The sequence below is a fragment of the Apodemus sylvaticus genome, chromosome 3 (genome assembly GCF_947179515.1).
Source record: "Apodemus sylvaticus chromosome 3, mApoSyl1.1, whole genome shotgun sequence".
Classification (NCBI taxonomy): Eukaryota; Metazoa; Chordata; class Mammalia; order Rodentia; family Muridae; genus Apodemus; species Apodemus sylvaticus.
In genome coordinates, this window is record NC_067474.1 from 147663629 (window position 1) to 147689533 (window position 25905).

A 25905-nucleotide genomic window follows, 5' to 3' on the forward strand; every position below is an offset into this window, starting at 1 on the left:
TCATCTGTCACTCTAATTTCAGGGATTTCTGATGCCCTCTTCTGGCTTCCACAGGCACATAGGGCTAATGAGACGGCACACTGTTTAGATTACTTGTAGCAACTGCACGTCCTCTTCTGACTTCCTCAGGCACCAGGCATGAATACTGTGCACATAAATACATGCAGGCAACACATTTATACACTCAATTCTTTTTAAACCCCACCTATATACACAAACAAACAAACATACAAAACACAAGGACTTCTAAGATGATTGCTTGATACTAGGACCTTACTATCTACAGTCCTCTGCTTTCCAAGTATCTTCGAATACCAAGACATCTGGACTTTGCCCTCAAGCCTTTTCTAACCTCTCAAGTACTCAGCAAAGTTTAAGATTTTTTTTCTCTTTAAGGGCAAAGTCAGACTTTCCCATCTGACTCCTTTTGTATTTCCTGGATATCTAAGCACAGGGAAAATACTAAATTATAGTAAGAAGGGTGCTGTCGTGGGTGATGTTTACCTGTAGCCTCAACAAGCAGACATCCCCAAAGGGAGCAGGGCGGCCCAAAAGGGCGCTATGGACTTGGAGTTCACTCTCTCGCACTTTCTGTTCCAGCTGAGAGATATGTTTCCTTTGCCTGCAAAACCAACGAAGTCAGATTTGAGATCCCAACATTAACCCCTTTACAGTATAAGCCCCTTTCCTTAGTTAGAAGCGTAACGTTCCTTAGATCTTGATTCTAGACATCACATTTTGGAAGGCAACTATGTATGCTATACCACTATACCCCAAAAGTATGTTGGACATTATATTTTGCTGAACAGGTAGGATCAAATGAGAAAAAGTTTTATGGGAAAAACCAAGGAAAAGATTAGCTGCAATGACCCACTCTCCCCAGCCCCCCAAGCCTTCCTTCCAAGAGCCCCTGCAAGACCAGGCACATCAACCGGGCTCTACCTTGAGGAAAGGCAAGGGCTTAAACAAGGGGACTGAGTGGCTCTGCCCGAGCAGAGTCCGGTCTTCCAGCCCCCTGTCGTCTTACTTGTCAATTAGGAGCTCCTTTTCCTTCAGGAGATGTTCATTACTGTTCAAGATACTGATCCATTGTGCTGGCTCTAAGGTGGGCAGTAATGGAGCAAAAGCAGCAGGATGGTGACAGATCGCTCCGTTCTGAAGCTGCAAGACAAATAGACCAGGGAGGCTTGAGCCTGACCACAGGTGTCTGGAAACACCTGGGCAACAGTCAGTTAGGATTGGAAGTCAAGGTCTAGTCTGGCTCAGCCTGATAAAGTCAATGGTTTAAAAATAATTTTAGCCCTGATGCAAGACTGGAAAGAACTAGCCAGGCAGATGTCTGCCAACTAAACTCTCAGCTCAGAAAGTCTCTAGTTTCTAAGGTCAGTTAGAATCAGGAGCTCACAGATCAGGGGAGGAGACTACATCCTGCTTCCTCCCTTCTCATTCTTTAGCAGCACAGGTGGTGGGGTGAGGGGGCACCAGGGACAGCCTAACAAAAAAACCAACCAAGAGTGCTGGAGAGATGGCTCAGCAGTTAAGAGCACTGACTGCTCTTCCAAAGGTCCTGAGTTCAACTCCCAGCAACCACATGTGGCTCATAACCACCTGTAATGGGATCCAGTGCTCTCTTCTGGTGTGTCTGAAGACAGTTACAGTGTACTCACATACATGATATAAATAAATTAAAAAAAAAAGAAAAAAGTCCAACCAAGAGTTCAAAGACACTGCCTCTCCCCACCCCTGCTGTTCCCAAGGTAGGGTCTAGCCCACCACACCCAGCTGCAAATGCTGGGATGTGTTGGGGAAGGGAACACAGATAGATGCCAGCAGACAAATGTGTCGTCGTCGTCGTCGGTTCTCTCCTTCTCCCTTGGGTTCTGGAGATGGAACTCGTGTTCCAGGACTTTACAGCAGTGCCTTTACCTGCTGACCAATCTCTGTGGCCCCTCAAAGATAATCTTTAGGGTTGGGTGTGGTAACTTTTCATTCCAGCACTGGAGAGGCAGAGGTAGGTGGCTCTGCTTGAGTTCAAGAACAACCTGGTCTACACAGCAAGCTCCAGGACAACTAGGACTATACAGAGAGACCCTGTCTCAAAACAACACAAAAAAAGATGATCTTTAATTCTTCCTTCTGGGGACCCAGAGCAGCTTTATTCTCCATGACTATAAAGTTTCTCCTATTAGTTCCTCATGTGCTATGAGAATTAAATCCAGTTCTGCACGTGGAAGCAAGCAGCACATGATGCACATGTGATCTGTGTCCTACCTCTCGGCTTCCCTCTGATTCTCTACTTTAAGGACATAGCGGGCCTTTAGCAGAGCACCATCAGGCTCAATGGCCAATACCTACATTCTCTTTTCCTGTCTATAAACATCATCTTTATTCACAATGTTTTTTTTTTGTTTTTGTTTTTTTTTTATAGTTAAAACTTGTTAAGGGCAAAGTAGGCTGGAGAGATGGCTCTGCAATTAAGAGCATGTATTGTTCTCCCAGAGGACCTGAGTTCACTTCCTAGTACCCATGTCAGGTGGCTCACAACTGCCTTTAACTCCAGCTCCAGGGGATCCACACCCTCTTCTGGCCTTCTTGATCACTGTACTTACATGCACAAACCCACACTCACATATAAATGTAATAATACAGCCAGGGCTACACAGAGAAACACTGTCACAAAAAACCCAAACCAAACCAACCAACCAAACAACCGAACAACCAAACAAACAAACACCTTAAAATGTATAAGACAAAGATTATGAAGTTCAAGGAGGAACACAACATGCAAAATTCAAGAAATAGTTCTCTACCTGCATTTGTTCCATCTGTAAACGAATCAATTCCAACTGCTGTCGACAAGTACTGAGTTCACAGGACTGTTCTCCAGGATGCCAAGGGTCAGGACTTGGTTGCCACACCTGAGAGGAGAGTGACTTGGAAAGCCCAGGAGCAGGCTGGAGTCCCAAAGGGAGCACCCCACTGCTACTAGCATGTGGTCCATTCCGATCAAATACTGCACCACTACCTGGTGCCTTCTTGGATTCTGGCAGCACTTTGTATACATCCTTATTTGTATCAGGTCTTGGGTTGGGGAAATGGGCTCGGTAATGTGGATCTGAATATAATGTTTCTAGCATGGCTGGCTGGTTAAGGGTAGACTCCATGCTAGAAACATCAAACTTCCTCATCTCCCCCTCTCTTTCATGGCCCACTGCTGGAAACCAGGACTGCTGAATCCCATTTTCTCCAGCAGCACTAGGGAGATACATAAAGTCTCTTGATAGGCCTGGAGAACGTTTCACTGCTCCAAAGTCTCCGTTTCTTGTCATCCCCACACCTTCGGTCAATCCTGACAAGGGGAGTTTAGCAGAAGGCCCAGAAGGTGTAGAATTTGGTTTGGCAGGAGAGGCCCCCAAAGTAGAAGGCATCACATGGGCTGTTGGAATGGTTATGTGGCTTTTGATTGGCTGGAAGGAAGGGCTGCCACTTGAGCTGCAAAAATCTGTGGAGAGAAGAGTCTTCCATGAGTCAGGATTAAAGCAGCAGTTTTCCTTGTCTGGCTGCCATGCCAGATATTCTTTGTCTGATTTCAGACCAAGTGGCGAGACTGTGATCAGAAGGCACAGGGAGGAGCTGGAAGTGTGGCTCACGCCTATGATCCTAGCACTTTGATGTGCAAATCGAAGAATTATCCTGAGTTTGAGGCCAGTATGGGCTACACTGACAGTGACAGTTCCGGGCCAGCCATGACTACAGAAAAAAACCTTTGCCCCCTACAAAAGGAAGAAAAAAAAAAAGCATACAACAACTTGAAAAAGCTGAAAACTAAACTTATAAGAAAAAAAATCACTTACTTTAAGGGGAATGGAATAGTTCCTACTCTTCTGGAAGCTGGACAAATCTAAATTTTAATAATCTAATTTAATAAAAACAATTTTCCTTCCAGGAAGTGCCAAAGCCCTCTCAGACCTCCAAAACCTCCTCAGTGAAAGTGAGTAACAAGTCCAAGCTACCTTGAAGCTGGGAGAGACAGACGGAGCTGCTGAGGAGCCAGGCAGGAGCACGCAGCATCTGAGTCAGGACTGTTCCCTCTCCCACACCCAGAGCCGACTGCCTGCACATTCGAGGTTATTCTTAGTAACTCTCAGGTTTCACTCTAGCACACTGAGCACACTCCGTGGGAAATTCAGAAATCTTCTTTTTTGGATTTTGTTGTCCACTTGCCCACTTGTCAGTACTAGAATATGACTTTAAACTTTTTTTCAGACTAGACCTATATTATTTGAGGCCCACATGGCTACATAGCAGGCTGAAAGCTAGCCTGAGCTATATAGTGAGACCCTGTCTCAAAACAAAACAAAATATCTCTAAAAACAAAACAAGTAACAACAAATACATCCAATTCAAATTATCCCTTGTAATTTATGTGAAGTATACAGCTTCCTATGTTCAGGTTATCATGGAGGCATACATAAAAGATTATACTGAAAAAACCCGAAACCATTTCCACCAACAACAAACTAAGCCCAGAGTGGTTGTACATACCTATAATCGTAGCACACCTAGAAGGCTAAGGCAAGAGGATTACAAATTCAAGACCAGATTAAACTACATATGAAATTCCAGGCAGGCTGGGCTATACAGTCCAACTCTGTTAAAAACAAGCAAGCATATAGAATTCCCCCAAACCAGATAACTTTTTTTTTTTAAAAAAAGATTTACTTATTATTATATGTAAGTACACTCTCACTGTTTTCAGACATTCCAGAAGAGGGCATCAGATCCCATTACAGATGGTCGTGAGCCACCATGTGGTTGCTGGGAATTGAACTCAGGACCTTTGGAAGAGCAGTCAGTGCTTTTAACCGCTGAGCCATTTCTCCAGCCCCCTGCTAACTTCTAATAAGATAACATGCATTAGCCTGTTAGGATCAAAAAGAAGAAAACTTCTGAGTTAAAGGGCAGTTCTGCAGTTCAGGACTTCAGTATGATAAAGGTTGAAGGGGACTGCAATGTCCTAGCCCAGCAGGCAATATATTTGATGTCCTCAGTATCAGATCTGGGCTGAGCACCATCCCACAGCTCTTAGAAGAGGTCCCCGTCCTGTCCCCACAGCTCAGTGATGAGAGGACACTGAGACTATAAGCACTGCTAAAACAAGGAACCAGACCCTGGCTTTAAAACAGCAAGTCACACCTGAAGTCTCAACTATCTTTTAGAATATTTTGGAAAGTAAATAGCAATACTTATTTTCAAACTTGCACTATGTTCTATGATTTTCAAAGGTATTCCTGATTTAGTTTATGGGATTTTTATGTATAGCCACAGTTCCCCAAATCATGGAGCTTTTAATATTTCAAGGCTGTAATTCTAAATCTCTTAAGTCATATCCTGTCATTCAAATCCAGTTCATTCTTCCCAGCAACCCTTCTTTCACAGTATGGAAAAAGTCAGACATTCCTAAGGATCAATCAGCTCTGACTACATTCCACACAAGTTATCAATGCTCGTGTCAATCAGCTCGGCAACTACAGGCTGAATCTATTCTGAAGCAGTTGGGACCAAAAGTGGTACAAATGTCAGAAGGGGGGCAGGAGGTAATTTGGGGATATTTGCACAGATATGACTGGTTGGGCATCTGTAACACAAAATCCTGAAGTCTAAAAAGCCTAATTTTAAAAATCAAGTTGGAGAACTGGAAAGATTAGGCTGTACTCCCAGAGGACCTGGGTTCAATTCCCAGCACCCACCTGGCAGCTCACAATTGTCTGTAACTCCAGTTCCAAGGGATCTGACACCCTCATATAGACATATATGCAGACAAAACACCAATCAATGATCATAAAATAAAAATAAATTAAAACAAAAAACAAAAACAAAAACAAACAAACAAAAACAAACGAAGCTAGACTGAATGGAGCAGTGAATGCCTGCAATTCCATTAATTGATTTCCAATCTTTGAATAAATAGTGACATGGAGGTCAGCCTGGGCTACTCTGAGACACTGTCTCTAAAATCTAAAAAAGTTAAAATCTTATGGAACAGGACTGGTATAGTATAGTCCAGTGATAGAGCCTTTGCCTTACATGTACAAAAGCCCTTGATTTGATCTCCAGCAACACACACAGAGCCATAGGATAAAAACAAAAACAGCAGAACAGGAGGCTGGGGGAAGACTGTTCAGTTGGTAAAGTACTTGCTGAGGAAAGTATGGCGACCTGAGTTTAATTATCAGCCCCCAAGCAAAAGCTGAGCAAGATAGCAAAAGCCTTTCATCCCAGTGCAAGAGAATCCTTGAGGCTTGATGGGCAAGGAGTCTAGCTGGGTCAATGAGCTCTAGATTCAGGTGAGAGTGCATCTTCTTGCTAGCATTCATGATGTCCTGGGTTCAATCTCTAACACTGCTTAAACTGGGTAGTATAACACATGCCCATAATCAGAAAGCAGAGACAGGAAGATAAGGTCAAGGTCATACTTGGCTACATGTAAGTTCTAGAACAGACATCTTGTGAAATGGGGGGGGGGGTAGGGCGGGGGAGGAAGAAGAGGAGGGGAGGGAAAGGAAAGAAAAAAAGGAGGAAGAGGAAGGAAGAGGGTGTGTGTGGGGGGAAGGCCAATACTTGAAGCAAATCAACAACAAAAACAAACAAACAAAAACACTGTGTGCTTATGTGGGGCTGGAGGTTAAACTCAGGGCAAGCACGTTCTCTCAGCCACAATAAAAATGAAAAAGATTTAACATCCTTGTTCTCTTTTAAATTTTTTGAGACCGTGTCATGTAGCCGTGGAGGCAGGAGAAATGAGAGATGGTGGAGCCACAACTCAAGTGACCCTGAATGGCAGGCAAGTACTGAACCCTCTTGGTTGTTTGTTTTATTAGAACATGGTCTACAAAGTAACCCAGGTTAACCTCAAACTTAATTTTTTAAAAAATTACATTAAAAAAAAAAGATAAGGGCTGGAGAGATGGCTCAGCAGTTAAGAGCACTGACTACTCTTCCAGAGGTCCTGAGTTCAATTCCCAGCAACCACATGGTGGCTCACAACCATCTGTAATGGAATCTGACGCCCTCTTCTGGAGTGTCTGAAGACAGAAATATATAGTTAGATATTTAAAAAAAAAGAAAGACACACACTTGAGATTATTTATGGTTAGTCAGATTCCATGACTGAATATCCCGTCCTTACCATCATTCTGTAAATGACAATATATGTGGAATTCAAATGGAAAATGGCCGTGTAAGCTGACATTCAAAGTGGGAATCAAGCTTACCCTCTGCAATATCTGAGCATGATGTTCCAATGGCTGTGTCCCCACTGTCAGCGATGCTTGAGCAGCGGCTGAAGCGGCTCCGAAAGGCCTCTGAGATAACCGGTGTCTGCCACTCAGTTCCCAGAGAACTGCCTTTCTGAATCACATTGGAACCTGTAACAAGAGGCATTTTTCACTTTAGTGTAAGCCAGCTGATGAAATTCAATTAAGCACTTTTTGGGGTATAAGGTCAGTAAACCCCCCACCCCCCACCTCCCTGGCACCTGCCCTGCTCACTCCAGCCTGCTTGCTCGCTCCGGCATATTTATTTATTATATATAGCTGTCTTCCGACACCCCAGAAGAGGGCATCAGATCTTATTACAGATAGTTGTGACCCACCATGTAGTTGCTGGGATTTGAACTCATGACCTCTGGAAGAGCAGTTAGTGTTCTTAACTACTGAGCCACCTCTCCAGTCCCCAGTAAATTTTTATTTAGGTGATTTCACATGTAATTCCTTAACTGACTATCCACATTGTTGAAGCTTAAGATTTCTCAAGATAGGCCCCTTTCAAAGAATTGGTGTTTAATCCAGTTTTGTTATTAGCACTGTATGACAAGAACTTTAGTTTAATAATCAATTAAACACCTAGAGCTACATTCTTCCTCAGTTATACATACTGACATATGAAACCTTATCATAACATAGACTCACACAGAGTCACACTCTAAGCACGTACTATACTGCAATGTAGTTCTTGAAAATCTAGTCAACAATAAAACCTTCCAAACGGTTGACTGCTAACAAAACAGTACATGGAAAACCCCAGGGCTTGTTTGGTAATGGCTATGTCCACAGCGAACAAGATTAACCCTGTCAAACAGCAGCAGGCAACACCTTTCTTATTCTCAGCCCCATTTTAGCTACTCTGAGCTCCTTGATTTGATTTACTTTGGTTGTTCAGTTTTATTTTACTATTGTTGTAGTTTGTTTTCGTTTTTGATCAGACTAGGCTGATCTCAAACTTACAGAGATCAGCCTGTCTCTGCTTCTGGAATTATGGGATTAAAGGCATGTTCTGTTTTCTTGAGATATGGTTATCACTCTGTAGCACAGGTTGGTTTCAAACTCATGGCAATCCGCCTATATTAGCCTGCTGAGTAACTGGGATTACAATGGATACCATTGGCTCAGCTGAATTAGCTGATTTTTAATGAAAATAACATGAAACCTGAAAATATTAAAAGATAGAAATAAGATCTACCAAGAAGCTTGGTATAGTGCCACATACCCGTTCTTGGAAGGTAGAAGTACAAGGACAGCCACATTTACATAGCTATTTCCAAGCCACTCAAGGCTACATAGAGAGACCCTGTCTTAAAAAACAAGTCATCTTTAGGGAAATTTGTATTTTTTCTTTTCTTTCTTTTTTTATTTCCTCCTTTGGCAATAGAGTCCTGCCTCACTACACACACACACACACACACACACACACACACACACACTTTATTGAAAACTTGAAGCTACAATACTTAATCTAGTTTACAGAGAAGAGAACAATGGTATACATGTCCAGGTCCAATATCTGCAGAGTTTACATGGGTTCTCAATGGATGAGGTTAACATTCTGAACCAAAATATTCTTCAATGTATAGCCTATGTAGTCTACACATCATTGAATGATTTAATATCCCTAATCCCTACAAACTAATTATCAGTAGCAACCCTCATTCAATCACAATGATGTGTGAATTATCCTACATGTCCCAAGGCCACACATGGAACAGGTATTTCACTTCCTTGTTGAAAATTACTGCCACTCTGAACCAGGGTACCCACAACAGGCCAGTCAGACAAATTTTGAAAATTAATCCAAAAAGGTTAGGATGAGTCGGTGTGGTGGTATATGCTTCTGGTCCTAGCACAGAAAGAGGCATCTTACTGAGTTCAAGGGCTATACTGCAGCTCCAGTGCAGCCAGTTAACACTGAGGACACAGTGAGGACAATACCAAGGAGCCATTTCTCCAGCACCGCTGGAGAAATGGCTCAGCGATGAAGAGCACTGGAAGGGCCCCTGCTCTTCCAGGAAACCCAGAATGGATTCCCAGCACCTACATTGCAGTTCACAATGATCTCTAACTCCAGTACTATGGGATCTGATAACCTCTTCTAGCCTCTGAGGCATGCACTTGACACACAGACATACATGCAGGCAGGACACTTATAAAATCTTTTAAAAATTTAAATGAAAAAAATTAAAGACACTCCAGTTTTTGAGCAAGTAAGAAAAAAAAAAGACTAACAGGATTTGACTTCAAAGCTTTTTGAATGTATTATTAGGCAAGTTAGATTAGGATTTTTTTAAAAATTAATATGTCACAGAAATGGCTCAGTGGTTAAGAACACATACTGCTCGCTCTGAGTATCTACGTTCAGTTCGCAGCACCTACTCTGGGTGGCTCAGAACTACCTGTGACTTCAGCCCAGCAGGACCCATCGTCCTCTTCTGGCCTGGCCTAGCCTGGCCTGACACTTGTACTCATGTGCACATACCCACATACACTTAATTTTAAAAAGTCTTTAAAATCTCAGCATTTAGAAATCCAAGTCAAGAAGTTGTTTCCAGTTTTGAGTCCGGCCTGGACTCACAGCAAGTTCTTGTTTATAAAACAAACAAGCAAGCAAAAAATAAAGCAAGTTCTAGAAAAACTTAAATCCATACTATTTTTGTTTTAAGAGACAATGTCACCTCGGCCTTCAAACTCTTGATCCTCCTGCCTTGATCTCAAGTGTGGTGCTGCAGGTGTCACAGGTATGACCACCAGTACAGGCTTGTTTATATATTACTTCTCTTGAGGTGGGTTCAGGATGCATGCAGAGCATGGTTGCAGGGGTGACGGTAACCCTGAAACCTGCCTGCTCCTAAGAGCTGCATGCGGATGGGTGCCCCATCACGATCAGCTTATAGTTAAATTACTTTTCAAACCGCTGTGAATTTCCTAGGTTGTATCTGAAGAACCCCATAAACAAATGCACCAGCAGCTACTTTTCCTCCATATAACTTAGGTGCCAAAGTTTAAGTTGAAATTGGAAAATATGGTTCTACAGGGTATTTGACCTAGAACCAGGCAAATGCCTTGTTCCATCAAGCTTGGTGCATCTGCCATGTTCACCATTTTTCTCTCTCCTCCTCCTCCTGCTCCTCCTCCTCACAGGGCATACTCTTAGTTTCTCCTGAAGGCAGTCTTGCTCTAAGGACTCCTACTGTCTGAATTATACTGATTTGAAAAAATATGCCTGCTCTATATACAAATTATTTATTTATATATAGTTTTATAGGCAAGGTTTCTCTGTGTATTCTTGGCTGGCCTGGAACATGCTCTGTAGACCAGTTTAGCCTTGAACTCAAGAGATTCCAGAGTGCTGGGATTAAAACTGTACCACCATGCCCAGTTTATCTGACAGTTTTGAATGTGTGTTCTGTGAGTGTGCCATTTGAGTTACTTATACTATATTTTTGTAGCTAGGTGTGGTGCCTCACACTTATAATCCCAGCACTTGGAAGGTGGAGGCAGGAGGATCAGGATTTCAAGGTCATCCTTGGCTACAAATGAGAGTTTCAGACCAGCCTGGGGTATACAGAGTCCCAGTCTTAAGCTTAAAGTCACCAGAAGCAGCATCTGTATAGCCAGGTGTGGTGGCGCAGTTACTGCCTCAAGTCTAAGACCATACTGGTCTATCCAGTGAATTCCTGCTCAGCCAGGACCTCAGACCTCAGCATCCCTGCTAAGCTGACAAAACCAAAACCAAAGCAACAAAACCCTTTGTGTGTATGTGCTTGTGTTGCTGTAAAGATCATTATTAATTTGAAAGACATGCTACTGGAGACAACAAAAAAAGGTTGGAAACTTTGTTAGGAACTATTATCTTGCATAATATTAAAATTATAATTTACCTATAAGATAGTGAAGAGCACATGGCAAATATTCAACAACTACTGAAGGAATCCTGAAGTTATCCAGATGCTTATCATGATGCTTACTGTGTGTGAGAAGCAAAGTGGACAACAAAAAGGCTCAGGGGTAGAAGCAAGCACTTAGGCACAACCTTGGCAACAAGAGTTTGATGCCGAGATACCACAAGGTGGCAGGAGAGAGCAACTCTTGAGAGTTGCTAACTGACCTACATGGCACATGCACCTGCACACACACACACACACACACGCGCGCGCGCACACACACACAAATGAAAATGAAGGAAAGAAAAAGGGAGGGAAAGAAAGAAAGAAAGGGAGGAAAGGAGGGAGGGAGGGAGGGAGGGAGGGAGAGAGAAAGAGAGAGAGAGAGAGAGAGAGAGAGAAAGAGAGAAAGAGAAGAGAAAGAGAAAGAGAAAGAGAAAGAGAAAGAGAAAGAGAGAGAGAGATAGCAAACCTAAGAAGATGCTACAAAAATGTACCAGGGTTTACCATGACTAGGTACTATGAGCCTCTGGAGTTAAAAAACATTTGTCTAGTTAATGGTGAATTAAAAACTGTCATTTCTCGACAAATGTATTCTGATCTGAAATTTGCTTCCATAACTAAATCCCTCTTGCTGTATTTGTATGTGTGTTTAGCACACACATACTTCATATACCTACAGTCTACATCTATTGAGCTTTCAAAAGTTTGTCAATTCATTCTAGAGATAAATTCTCAGCTCTCTTGGTACCAGAAATAGTGGGCAGCCAAGAATTCCAATCTTTATGGAGTAGCACCTGAGTAGAACAGAACCATCCTTGCTGTCGCCCTCCCCCACCCCCGATTTCACTCAGAACTCTGTCTCACAGACACAGGTTAACCTCTGGACTCTACATGTACAAGACAGCATATCTCCACACACACACAAACACAAATAGGAAAAGTCCAAATTTAATACAGAAGACTACTCACCTGGTGAAGCGGCATGAGACCTATCATTTGGGTATTTTTCTTGCATGGCCATCAGTTACCTGAGACAACTGCAGAATGAAAGAGTAACCAGTCAGAATTTTCCAGTATCTTTGTAAAAATTACGTGTATCTCTGTTTCCATTAGATGAAACTAAAACAAAGCAAAACAAAACCCACCATAATCTTGATATAATAAACAAATTGTTTCCTCCTAACTCTAACAATATGCTCTGACTTCAGATTCTGTGTGTGTGTGTGCGTGCGCACGCGCGTACGTGTAAGTGCGTGTGTGTGTGTGTGTGTGTGTGTGTGTGTGGTGTTCCAACTGCCCAGCTTTGAATTCTATCCTAATTCCCAGCTTGTTGTACCCAGGCTTATCAACTAGCTACAATGGTGCCATGACTCCTTTACTAGAATAGTTTACAGAACTCAAGGAATCTTTATTTTTACTCGTTTAGATCAGGCATGATGGAACACATCTATAATTCCAGCACTCAAGAGGCAGAGATGGGAGAATTACAACAAATTCAAGGCCAGCCTAGTTTACATAATGAATCCAGGTCAATCAGAACTATGTACCTGTTTAGAAAAATAAATTATGGTCTTATTATAAAGACATTACAACCAGGTGTGGTCCTGCATACCCATAATCCTACATTTGGGAAACTGAAGCAGAATTACCTCATATCTGTACAATGAGACTGCCTCCAATAAAACAAAATAAAACAAAACAAAAAAAGGAAAAAGGGGGGAAAATCAGATATTACAAGGGACACTGATAAAGAGATGCATAGGCCAAAGGCAAATAAGGGACACAGAGCTTCAAAGAGAACACACTCCCTTGAGTTTGCTACTGATGGAGAAGCTAGAAATGATAAACTGATGTTATAAAGGATTTATGAATAAACCTGGTTGGGAAAATATAAGTTACACAAAGGTAGAATGTAGCTAAAGGAGTGCTGCCTCAAGCACGACTGGAAGACAGAGGTAGTGTACAAACCAGATTTCCTAGGGACTGTAGAAAGCTAAGAAACACAGGGCTTTACGTCTAACAATTAGGAGTTTAGGGTTACTAAGGATGTTATAAAGGTTTGTAAAGTTTTCTCACCAAGACTGCTGCCCATTAAGCTCTACTGCCAAATCAAAAGGAGTTCTGCCATGCAGGCAGAATAACCCTGGGTACCACCCCACATACCCACTCCAGGAAAAAAATCTATAAAAACTACCCAGGTGCTATCAGTTAACAAATACTTATTAGCATACGAAAAGACACATATCATTTTGAAGATTCTAAGGCTATTTTATTAGTATACAACAAGCAACAAAAGAAACAAACACCTATCTTACAAAAGCATACCATATACTCAAGCATTTCCCATATTTTACACTGCAGAGTATTTTAAGGCTAGAGAGACTGCTTAGCAGTTAAGAGCACTGGTTGTTCTAGAGGACAAAAGTTTGATTCCCAGCATTTCCTGGGTGGCTCACAGATACCTGTAACTGTAGGAAATTTAACATCCAACATTCTCTTTTCGGTCTCTGGTGGCAGGCAGTAGGTACACACATGGCACACAAAAAACTATCTAGACAAAACACCCATACATAAACATCTTTAATCCCAGCATGAAGAAGCAGAGGTAAAGGCATCTAAGAGTTCGAGGCCAGCATGGCCTATACAGAGAGTTCCAGGACCACCAAGGCTACACAGAGAGACCTTGTCTCAAAACAAAACAAACAAGCAAACAAAACAAAGACCAAACTGCCAGGCAGTGATGGCACTTCGGAGGCAGAGGCAGGCAGATTCCTGAGTTTGAGGCCAGCCTGGTCTACAGAGCAAGTTCCAGGACAGCCAGGGCTATACAGAGAAACCCTGTCTCGAAAAACCAAAACCAGGGGGAAAAAAAAAGACCAAACCAAACCAAACAGCAAAAAACAGGGGCATGATGACACACACATGTAGTCCCAACTACTCAAGAGCCTGAGATAGAAAAACTGCTGGATACTACAAAAAGTTCAAGAAATACATAACCCGGGAAATACATAAGATCACATCTCAACAAACAAACAAAAGGAGCTGGAAAGACAGCTAGGTGGTTAAGTCAGTGTACTGTTCTTACAGCAGACCTGAGCTCAGTTCTAAGCACCCGTGTCAGGCAGATCACAGTAGTTCCAGCTCCAGGGGACCCAATCCCCTCTTCTAGACTTCATGGGCACCTGCACTCACACTCATATGCACATACTACACACATACACACAAAATTAACATTTAAAAAATTTTTTGTTGGCTAAGTGGTAGTGGCTCACACTTTTGATCCTAGCACACAGAAAGCAGAGGCAGTTGGATCTGAGAGTTTGGGTAAGTTTAGTCTACAAAATGAATTCCAGAACAGCCAGCACTACACAGAGAAACCTTGTCCCAAAAAACCAAGCAAGCAAGTAAGCAAACAAACAAACAAATGAATAAAAGCTGAGTTCAATTCCCAGAAACCACATGGTGGCTCACAAAGATCTGACTCCTTCTTCTGGCATGACTGAGGACAGCTACAATGTATTCACATAAAAATAAATAAATCTTTTGAAAAAATAGCTAACATTTACTGTTTGTGTGCACAACAGTGCACCTGTGGAAGCAAGAGACAACCTTTCAGAATCAGTTCTGTACTTCCACCACTGGCATATGAGGATCACACTTGGCTTGTTGGGCTCGGGACAAGGGCCATTACATGCTAGTAACCTCGCCCAATCTGTGGAGGCCAGAGGCAGACATCAAGTGTTTTTGACCACATTTTCTGAGGTAGTGTCTGTCTCTTTACTAAAGAGAAGTACACTGATTCAGCTGGACTGGCTGGCCATACTACCCCTTTTCCTTCCAAGTCCTGCAGTTCTAGATGCATACTGTTGAGCCTATGGTAATCCAAATCTAGTTCCTCATCATTTGCAGCCAGCTCCCCAGTTCCCAGCAGTTTTTCTTAAGCTAGTCTCTGTCTCTTTCAAAGTACTGATACATAAGAACTTTTTTTTGTTTGTTTGTTTGTTTTTTGGAGACAGGGTTTCTCTGTATAGCCCTGGCTGTCCTCGAACTCAGAAATCCGCCTGCCTCTGCCTCCCAGAGTGCTGCCACCACCTCCCAGTGATACATAAGAACTTTAGGGTGAAGGCATAAACCAAAGTTTCACTTAGGCCAGGTTGGCCTCAAACTCACTAGGTAGCTAAAAATGACCCTGAACTTGTGATCTTCATTCCTCTAATTCCTGACTGCAGAGATATCAGACCTAAGAAACCATGTTTTAAATTTACAAATTATTCTTATTATGATTATCATTCTGATGTGTATGTGTACATACTGCATGTGTGGAAGATAAGAGGGTGGCTGTGGTGGTTTGAATACACTTGGCCCAGGGAGTGGCACTATTAGGAGGTGGGGCCTTGTTGGAGGAAATGTGTCATTGTGGGCATAGGCTTTGCGACCTTCTCCTAGTTCCCCGGAAGCCAGTCTTCTGTTTGCCTTTGGAACAAAATGTAGAACTCTCAGCTCTTCTTATACCATGCCTGCCTGAACACTGCTATTTGGGAAACACAGGTTAAGGCTATTCTAGGCTCTTGCCTTTAATCCCAGCATTCAGGGTGCAGAAGTAGGTGGATCTCTATGAGTTTGAGGCTAGCCTGGTTTATAGAGAGAGTTCCAGGATAGCCAGGAATTGTCTAGAAAAACAAACAAACAAACAAACAAGGACTATTCCAGGCTACGTGAGACCCTATCCCAGAAAACCAAAATAAAATAAACAAAGGAAGGAGGGAGGGATGGGAAGAGACAGCATTGTGGCCAGCAATGAGTGGACTTTCCCCTTTATGGCCCTTCTCTCAAGTAAGGCTTGACCTCTGGCTAGACTGCACTAAGTGAAGCTAAGTTGTATTTATTAAGTATTTAGACAGCTACACATAGGAAAAACACTGTATACATGCAGGATATGGGTATGGGCTTCTCAAGAGGACTTCATTAAAGTGTCTTTACAACATCTCTATAATGCTGTGGCTAAGTCCTTTTGCTCAAACAATATAATTTATAACAAAAGTTATCATTAAGCAAAGTCTAAGATTATAGCAAAATTATGTTAATTAATTTAGTTATTTTTGTAGGAACGCTTCATGAGGTTTAGATTTGTGGAAGCACTAATATGGTAGACTCAAGACTACAAACACACCAGCACTAAGTATACAATAATGTTTTTAATGCCATTGTTTGAGATGTCATTAGAAAAACAAACAAAAATGGGGGGTGGGAACAACAGAAATTCAGAAATTCTGAATTTATGAGTGCCCAAAATAATTTGAGAAAATTCACAGGATATAATTCTTAGAGGTGAAATTCAATTTTGAAAGGGGAAAAAAGGGTGGTTATATGGTAATAATTAATGTACTTTACTGGTCTCTACAGTGCTATCTTAGCAACAATTCAAGGGGACATCAACTCACTACTGTAGTAACAAATTGGAACCATACTCTAAAACCACACTTCCTTCATAAGAGCATCAACTGAGCAGCACCCAAGAAGCAGAAACAGGAAGACTGAAGGCTCCAGGTTAGCCTGAGCTCCACTGAGTCTTTAAAACAAACAGGCTGCAGAGATGGGTCAGTGGGTAGGAGTACTAGTTGCTCTTTCAGGGGACCTGGGTTGGATCCCAGCACCCTCAAAGTACTTCAAAACAACCAGTTTTAACTCCAGTTTCAGAGGATTTGACATTCTCTTCTAGAGAATGCATTTGCATGCGTATGGTGTGCAGACATACATGCAGGCAACATATTCATAAAAATAAAGACCAAAACCCCTCAAAAATAACAACAAAATCTTCAACTTATGGCTAGTTATTATCAACATATAGCTAGCCAAACTGATGGCCAGTGAGTTAATGATACAGCATAGTCACCCGCTTATTAGTGATGCTTCCTGTCAATACCACATCTACCCTCTCACTGGGCTCTCTTTTGCCCTTCTCTTTACCTTTTTTTGGACAAAGGGTCTTACTATGAGGTTCAAGCTGACTTTGACTTTTAATTGTCCTTCTCAGCTCCCCAACCCCAGTACAAGGTACAAAACAATAATTTCAATTTGTTATCCTTTAAAGAAGAACCAGACAGAAGCCACAGTAGATTCTAAGACATTTTCAAATTCAGAACAAAGTGACAAAAGAACTCCCAGAGCCCCCTAAAATTGCTATTTAGGAACCCAGTAGTTTTACTGTAAAATGGTCCTCCTATATCCATTTAGAACTAATTCCAGGAATGCCTCAGGCAGTAAAATTCAGGTGTTCATGCTCCTTATATGGTACAGTATTGGCATGTACAGTTGTCTATGCTTACCTGTCCATCTTAAATAATCATCCCTACAGACTAGGTAATAATAGTCCACTGTTAATTATTGAGAAAGCTAAGACACAAAGAATCCCTGTAAATGTCCTTAACATTATTTACAAAAGTAAATAATTATATACAAAAAGTACAAACAACCCTAAGTCCATTAAACAGATATGATAAATGTGGTAGAACTGTACACCTGGGTATCATTTGGCTACAAAAGGAATGAAGTGAACTAGAAAGCTTAACTGGTTAAGGGCTTGGTTGCAATCAGAGAAACCTGAGTTCAAATCCTCTGAACCCATGCAAAAGCTGATGCATGCCTGTGATCCTAGTGCTAAGGAAACATTGACATGAGGACCCCAGGGGCTTGCTGGCCAGGCAATCTAGCCAAACAGAGAACTAGAGATCCTGGAGGAAGGGGGGTGGGGGGACAACAGAAGGAACCAGAGGGTTTAGGGATACAACAAGAACACAGCCCACAGAATCAACTGTCCAGAATTCATGAAGGCTCACAGAGATCAGGGGAGCCTATAGGGGTCTGACCTAGGTCCTCTGCATATATGCTATGGCTGAATAGCTTGGTGTTCTTGTTAGATTCCTAACTTGGGGGGAGGGGGCTATCCCTGACTCTTGCCTACTTGTGAGACACTAGTATTCCTACTGGGTTGCCTTGTCCAGCTTTGATGTGACTGTATGTGTCTGGTCTTGTAATTTGTTACTCCGTAGTTAGTTGATAACCTTGGAAGGCCTGCTCTTGTCTGAGGAGAGGTACTGGATCAAGAGTGGGAGGAGAAAAAGTGTTAGGGAGAAGGGAGGAAGGGAGTGGGGAAAACTGCAGGTGGGATGCAGTATCTGAGAGAAGAATAAAACATTTTTAACAAGGTGGAGACTGATAGAGGAAGACACCTACCATCAACCTTTAACCTCCATGTACATGTGTTCATGTACCCACATATATGCATACAAACATGTACATGTGAATATACATCCCACACATATACAAAAGGCACAATACAATGCCACAAGAATGAGGACCTATGTTCCATCCCCAGCACCCACATAAAAACCTAGGTATGGTGGCACATGCCTATAATCCCAGCACTGGAGAGGTAGAGACAGAAGGATCCCTGTAGCTTACTGGCCAGATCTCTGAGCCTTATCAGGGAGCCTCAGATCCCACTGAAAGCCTGTCTCAACAAGTGGATAACTCCTGAGGAACAATATCTGAGGCTGATCAAAGGCCCCTACATGTACCTGCACACGTTACCTAAACAACACCAAGCTAAATGAAACCAAACACCAGTAGCCACATTTTGCATGGTCTCTCACATGAAATGTCTAGAAAGCTAACTTCACAGAAGTTAAGAGCTGAGCAGGCAGGGAATAGAGGGTAATTGCTAATACATATAATCTTTCTTTTCAGGGTGATCAAATATTTAGGGGTTAGATTCTACAGTGGAACAAATTAAAAACCAATGAATTTATGTTAGTCTATGCAAACACAGTCATCTCAAAAGCTACAATGTTTACATAAAACAAATGCCAATTGTATTTCAAGACTTTGTTTTTATTCTTTGGGGTCTTATGTAAATCAGGCTAGTCTCAAACTTGCAGTGCTCCTTCAGTCTCAGCCTCCAGAGCAGTGGCTCTCAACCTTCTTAATGTTAAGACCCTTTAATAATTCCTCATGCTGTGGTGACCCCCAACCATAAGATTATTTTTATTGCTACTTTATAACTATAATTTTGCTACTATTATGAATCATAATGTAAATATGTGCTATACAAACCCTGTGAGTCATTCAACACTCGCCCACCAACAAAGAGGTTGTGACCCACAGGTTGAGAACTACTGAAAATCACTGAAGGCAGAGACAACAGGCTGCTTACAGGCACATACAACACTTTCTGCACCACCCCCCACCATGTTGTTTTGTTTTGAGACATGTCTTATGTAGCTCTAGCTAGCCTTGAACTCCATATGTGGTAGAAGTTGGCCTGCCTCTCTCTCTGGGATTAGAGGCTTGGGTTATCATGTCACTTTGTACTTCAAGGTTTTCTTGGTTTTGGTTGTTTTTTAAGTATCCCTCTTGGACATCCCTGCTTGGGGCAGCAGCCAGAGAGCACTTGGATGCCCAGCGGCTACTATAACTGGTCCCTCCCCTCACTACATGCAATGCTCTGGAGAACTTGTCCCATCTCCCATTAGTGGCACTCCTCAGCAGAGTGGATCCTGCTACTCATCTGCTGTGAGGCAGCACGGACACAGAGGTAACTTTCACCTTTCCTGCCACCACACTTCTGTCAGTCATGTCACAGGGCCATGAACTCAGAAGGGCTAGCCCCACCCCCTTGGCAGCACTCAGAACAGGCCCTGTACCTTGCTTGGACAGACATCAGTGACCCCGGTGGCAGGGGCACAGGTGAGTAAGAGCTGGCCCTGCCCCACATCTGCCATGAGGGGATGCAGGGGTGATGCCTTCCCCTCCTTGTCCCTTACTTCCGTGGCAGTCAGGAGAGCTGGTCCCAGGGTCATTAGAGCAGGTAAGCTGGTCCTGTGCCTTGCTGCCTGGCGCAATCAGGAGAGTGGGCCCTCACCTCGCTTAAGCAGCACAATAGTGAGGGGGCAGGTGAGTCAGCCCCACCACTAGTCTAGTGTGAGGGGGCACGGATGATGCCCTCACCACCCACCTCACTTCCTGCAGCAGTCAAGAGAATTGGTTCTAGAGTGATGAGAGCTGGTAAGCTGGCCCTGCCCTGTGACAGCTGCAGTACTTGGGAAGCAAGCCCTGCACCTTATCTGGGCAGGGTAGTCAAGATGAAGGAGGAGGTGGAGGCAAGCCACCCCCAAGAGAGCAAGAGAGCTGGCCCAGTCACCCCTCAGCTGTGAGGTAGCCTAGGTGGGGAGAGGAGACGCTCTGTCCCCTCACCCCCTCAGTCCCCAGAGGCAGCTGGGGAGAGGTCATGAAGCGCCGGAGGGCCGGCTCTGTATCACAGTAGCAGCACTCAGGAGTGGGCCCTGTGCCTCACCTGAGCAGCACAGGAGTACTGGGCTGACTGAGAAGGAAGAGATGAGCCACCCTCCAAGGACACAGAGAGAGCTGGCTCCATGATTTATCTGCTGTGAGGTGGTATGGGGGGGGGTGATGCCCTCCCCCCTTACCCTTCACCACCTGCAGCAGTTGGGAAAACTGGCCCTGGGGTCATAAGAGAGCGAGAGCTGATCCTGCATCCTACTGATGGTGGCACTGGGTGGCCTAGCCAGAGCAGAGTTGTAGAACTCTCCCTGATGGTGTGGATAAGGAAGAGCCAGGGGGCTGACCAGCTCAGCTGCCAGCCAGGCCCAGATCCAGGGCACTAAGTTGGCCCATCCCAAAATCTGTATCATCTGCAAATTGTTGGGATATATGAAAGGGCCAGTCCTGCTGATCCGAAGCTGCAGGATCTCCACAACACAGGGCAGCAGCAGGATAACGGAAGGAATCCCAGTGAGGATCCAATATTGATGGTGTCACAGAAGCCAGAGCTCTCTCAAACCAGACCAGGACTCACTGCAATGAACATTTGCTCCTGTTGATATGTGGACAGAGGGATACACTGTGGAACACACTGGCATACTACAGCTTCCATGATGAGATGTTTTCTATGCTTTGTTTTTGTTGTTGTTGTCGTGTGTGTGTGTGTGTGTGTTGTGTGTGTGTGTGTTTTATCTGAAGGGGTTTCAAGGGTGAAGGGAGGATTCGAGGGGACAGGGAAACAAACAGGACTGGGGCCCATCGTGTGGAACTCACAAAGAATCAATGAAAAGTTAAAAAAAAAACCTGTGAATACATTTTTAAAAAGTATCCCCATTAAGAATAAACCATATAAGCTGTTCTAGACTTTTTCTTAATAGCCTTAGAATCAGATGAGCAACAATACATTTTAGGCTGACCATAGTGCACACTGTAAACCCAGCACTCTGGATCTAACATGGGATCTTCAGCCTGGACTAGCCAGTGAAAATCCATCCTAAAACATCAAATCAGGACTGGAGAGATAGGCCAGCAGTTCCTAGTGCTTACTGCTCAAAGCTCATCTCTCAGGGCCCATGTCAGGCCTCACAACTACGTGTACCTAGCGTCAAAGGATCCAAGACCCCCTTATGATCACTGCAGGAATTTCACAGGTGTGTGCTTGTACCTAAGTCTAAAACATAACAACCCACAAACCAAATCAAGAAAAAGTCTAGGACAGTAGCTCATCTTTCAGTTCTCCTGTACACTGAGATGGCGGAGACAAAATGTGATTTGTGGGCCAGTTAGTCTCGTGTGTACAGCAACAAACCACAAAGACTTTGTCCCAAACAAATTAAACAAACAAATTAAAAACAAGGCCTGATGCCGTTCTGTGACCTCTACACAAATGTCCGAGTACAAGGATGCCCACAACCACACTAATAAACACACATACCACATAAAATATAATAAATTTTTTAAATATTAAAAAAAAAAAAGATTTTCAGGGGCCAGGTGGTAGTGGTGCCTGCCTTTAATCTCAGGACTCAGGAGGTCGCTTGGCAGTGGTAGCGCACGCCTGTAATCCCAGCACTCTGGGAGGCAGAGGCAGGCAGATTTCTGAGTTCGAGGCCAACCTGGTCTACAAAGTGAGTTCCAGGACAGCCAGGGCTATACAGAGAAACCCAGTCTCGGAAAAAAATAAAATAAAATAAAACAGGACTCAGGAGGCAGAGCCAGCCTGGTCTACAGAGTGAGTTCCAGAACAGCCAGAGCTACATGGAGAAACTTGTCTTGAAAAATCAAAAGAACAACAACAAAAAGATTTTTAGGACTCACTGAAAGCTACAGATTCTCTAAAAGAAAATATTATACAAACAAACAAACAACAACAAAACCCCTGAGACAATTAATCAACTATACAGCTAAAGAAATACAACTGAATGCAGACAGGAAGGAGATAAAAGCCTCTAACAGAATTTGGTAACTAAATTAAAAGTGAATACACTACAAAAATGTTCATTCGCATAAAAAAATGTAACATGCATGCAAAACTTCCTATTAAACCTTGTGCTAAATACTTTATACATTGTGCATCATGTTTCATACTCATCAATTCTGAGTCAGTTACTATTATCGTCCTCCTTTTACAGATAGGAAATAAAGGTTTAGACTGAGGGGCTGGGCAGACTGTTAAAATGCTCTCACATAAGCAGGAGAACAAGAGTAAAGAAACCAGAACCTCAGAAAATGCCAAGTGGGAGTGGGAGCTCCTTTGTAATTCCAGCTTCAGAAGACAAAGACGGGATCCCAAGAGCAAGCGGGCGCACACTAACTATTCTTCACACTAAGCTCTGGGTTTGACTGAGGAGATCCCGCTTCAATGGAAAAGGTAGGAATCGATGACTACCATCAACCTTGGACCTGTGTAACAGTGTGCACCCGTGTATGGACATCCAAGTTCTCAGGCCTGGCAGCCAACACCGTTATCTATTGAGCCATCCTGAAGGCCCAGCACACATTATGTTTGTTCATTTTGTTTTTCTCTGGGCAGCCCTCACTGTCCTGGTACTAACTTTACAGACCAGGCTGGCCTTCAACTCGGAGACTGGCCTGCCCCTGCCTCTAGTGCTGAGATTACGGTTTGTGCCATTACTGGTGGACTTCGGCATACAACTTAGTTTAAGAACTATGAGTTGACAGGTGATACAGTGAAAAGTGGAAATTGTGAAAAATCTAATAGTAAAAGATACTTGAACATATAACAGCCAATTATCAATTCACAATCAAACGTAGCAAATGCAAGATGTTTCTGGATCAACTGCTCTGTACTGCCTGACCACTGCAGCCTTGTTTCTAAACACGCAAGAGGAATTCTTTGCACTGTGTGCACCCTCAAGCTATGCTATCCCAAACACACCGCCTCAAACACCTTGGCTCAGCTTAGAGGCCATTGTAGGGCATGAACTAAACTGTTCTTTACTGTATACGTTCCAAGTTTTCTCTTCTTACGGAAACTTACTCTTATGAAGAAAACAATCTTAATATTCTTTTTTTTTAAGCCATCAAAATAGTCTGTTTGAAGTGATGTATGCTTGTGATTGCAGCACTTGGGAAGTGGAGGAGAGGGTCTCAGGTGAGGCAGAGGTCACCATGAGGATGAGGATGAAGAAAGAACCAGAGGAAGTCTCAGACGACGGTAACACCTCGTGGCTGGCAAGTATGCCAGGCCAACAGAGTCAGGTGAGAACAGCTCAAACCTGCCCAGTTATAGTGCTGAAGCCTTTTTAATAAATAAAAATATAAGTATTTATATATATGATATAAAATAAATATAAAATCTGTCATTACTTGGGAACAAGGGTGGGCATAGAAAAGCTCCCAGTACATTTACATTTGGCACCCAATGTGTGCTCAAACCACACCCTGATGTTAAAGAGTCTCGTGCTCTACCGACTGAGCTAGCCTGTACTTTTACAGATTCTTCTGCCACAGCTTCCTGAGTGCTTGGATTACAGGCATGGGTTACCAAACAAAGCTTCAGATAATTGTTTTAAAGTAAGTTTATCACTTATCAGTAAATGTTTAATATACTTACACATTCAAGATCTCATAAAAACTTCCCAGGCGGAAAAGGGGATCAAGAGTGGCAGTCTGAGGGGCACTGGCTGCTCTTCCAGAATGCGCAGGTCCATTTCCCAGCACCCATATGGCAGCTCACAATGGCCTATAACTCCAGCTCAAGGACTTCTGACACCCTTACACAGGCATGTATGCAGACAAACCACTAATGAACACACACACACACACACACAGAGAGACACACACACAGAGAGAGAGAGTTTAAGAAGCCCTGACCTGATACTATATCTATATTCACCAACCCAAAGTTACTGCGTTACTATTTGCCTGTTTCTGCACCGAATGTATTAAAGAAAAACTACTGGTCATATGTGAGCCTGCAATCTCAACACTATGGCGGCTAAGGCAAAATTAACATGAATTCAAGACAACCTGGGCCTGACATGGAGTTGCACACCTTTAACTCTAGCAAAGGATCTCCCAGCAGGACGACACCACTTTTCTACATAGTGAGTTCCAGGCCAGCCAAGACTACATAGTGAGGCTTGTCTCAAAATCCAAAATAACAGCAGAAGCCTAGTCTGGTCTACGCAGGAAATTCTAGGCCAGCCTAGATTACACAGCAAGACTTATAAACAGAAAGAAAAGGGAGGGAGGGCAGAGGATTTGTCTATAGTTAAGGCTCTAGACAAATCGCTTGGTCTAGGGGCTTATTTAATGTTCAGTATTTCAACAACAACATAACAAAACAGACACGGTCCGACCTTCCTGATTTACCGAAGTCAAATGTTCTCTAACGCTCTCTCTGCTGGACACACTGAAGTTCTGATTCATCCCAGACCTCAGCCCAGGTTACTCAACTTGACCACCCCCGACGTCAGCTCCAGCCATGGCATCGCAGCTAAGCCCCGGTCTGGGCCGTGCCCAGGCGTCCTCTGACCCTCAGCTCAGACGCCACCTCCGCAGGCACAGCTTGCTGACCCCACCACCCGGCGCCTTCGGTCCCCGGCCCTTTGTGAAAGAAAGGTCTCCACTCGCCGGGCGACAACCGCTTAACCTCTATCCTTGCCCGGCTCTTCGCACGGGCCGCGGGGCTCTTAGCCGGAGCAGGGGGCGTCTGCTCCACACGAGTGTGCAAAGTGCTGTGGAATGAGCGACGAGGCGGGTGCGAGGTGCAGGGGGAAGGGTCGGAGACGCGAGGGGGCGTGTGAGGATCCTTAGCCAGGAAACTCAGCCGGTGGGAGACGAGATTGGGGTGGAATTACGGCTCGGTCCATCTGCGCATGCGCTTCGATCTCCACGGGGTTCCCCCGCCGTCCCCCCCTCTACCCCCCAAGAAGCTAGGTCCCGACTTTCCGAGGTTTTCCCGGGGTTACGGAATGAGAGACAGGGACCACCGCTTCGGCGGGAGCCCCCCAAAAGAACTTACACGGGCCCGAGAGCGAGCGGCGACCCCCCTCACTCTGGGATACTGACGGCGGCCACCACGTCCGCACGAGCGGCGAATCCGCTCCTCAGGTCGCCTAACGGCCGTTCCACGCCCGTCAAGCCGCACGCCCCGGAGCGCGCGCCGCCCAGCTCCGCCTCTCTCTGCTTGTCTCCGGCCAATAGGAAGTCGAGGCGCGTGGCTGCTCCGCCTCCTTGTGCCTACAATGGACCAATGAAGACCCAGGCCGCATTCGTGTCCCGCCCCTTCACTGTGTCCTGGGTTGTGGGCGGGTAGATCACCGCGCAGGAGACCGCTGGACCGGTGCGTCGCTCTGCGCATGACACAGACGCTGCTTAGC

The 25905-nt window shown here is 43.9% G+C and overlaps 1 protein-coding gene across 1 annotated transcript in view; it reads right to left on the reverse strand.

Moving 5' to 3' along the window:
- Cep85 (centrosomal protein 85) overlaps window positions 1-25675 on the reverse strand; it is a 44226-nt gene extending 18551 nt beyond the window's left edge. The window contains exons 1-6 of the mRNA XM_052177675.1: window positions 25548-25675; window positions 12188-12255; window positions 7275-7427; window positions 2811-3502; window positions 1028-1161; window positions 505-622 (exon numbers count right to left, since the gene is read on the reverse strand). Of these exons, the coding sequence (XP_052033635.1) occupies window positions 505-622; window positions 1028-1161; window positions 2811-3502; window positions 7275-7427; window positions 12188-12239 (1149 nt within the window). The 5' untranslated portion in view covers window positions 12240-12255; window positions 25548-25675. The remainder of the gene's footprint in view (window positions 1-504; window positions 623-1027; window positions 1162-2810; window positions 3503-7274; window positions 7428-12187; window positions 12256-25547) is intronic.
- Between the last annotated feature and the right edge of the window lie 230 nt (window positions 25676-25905).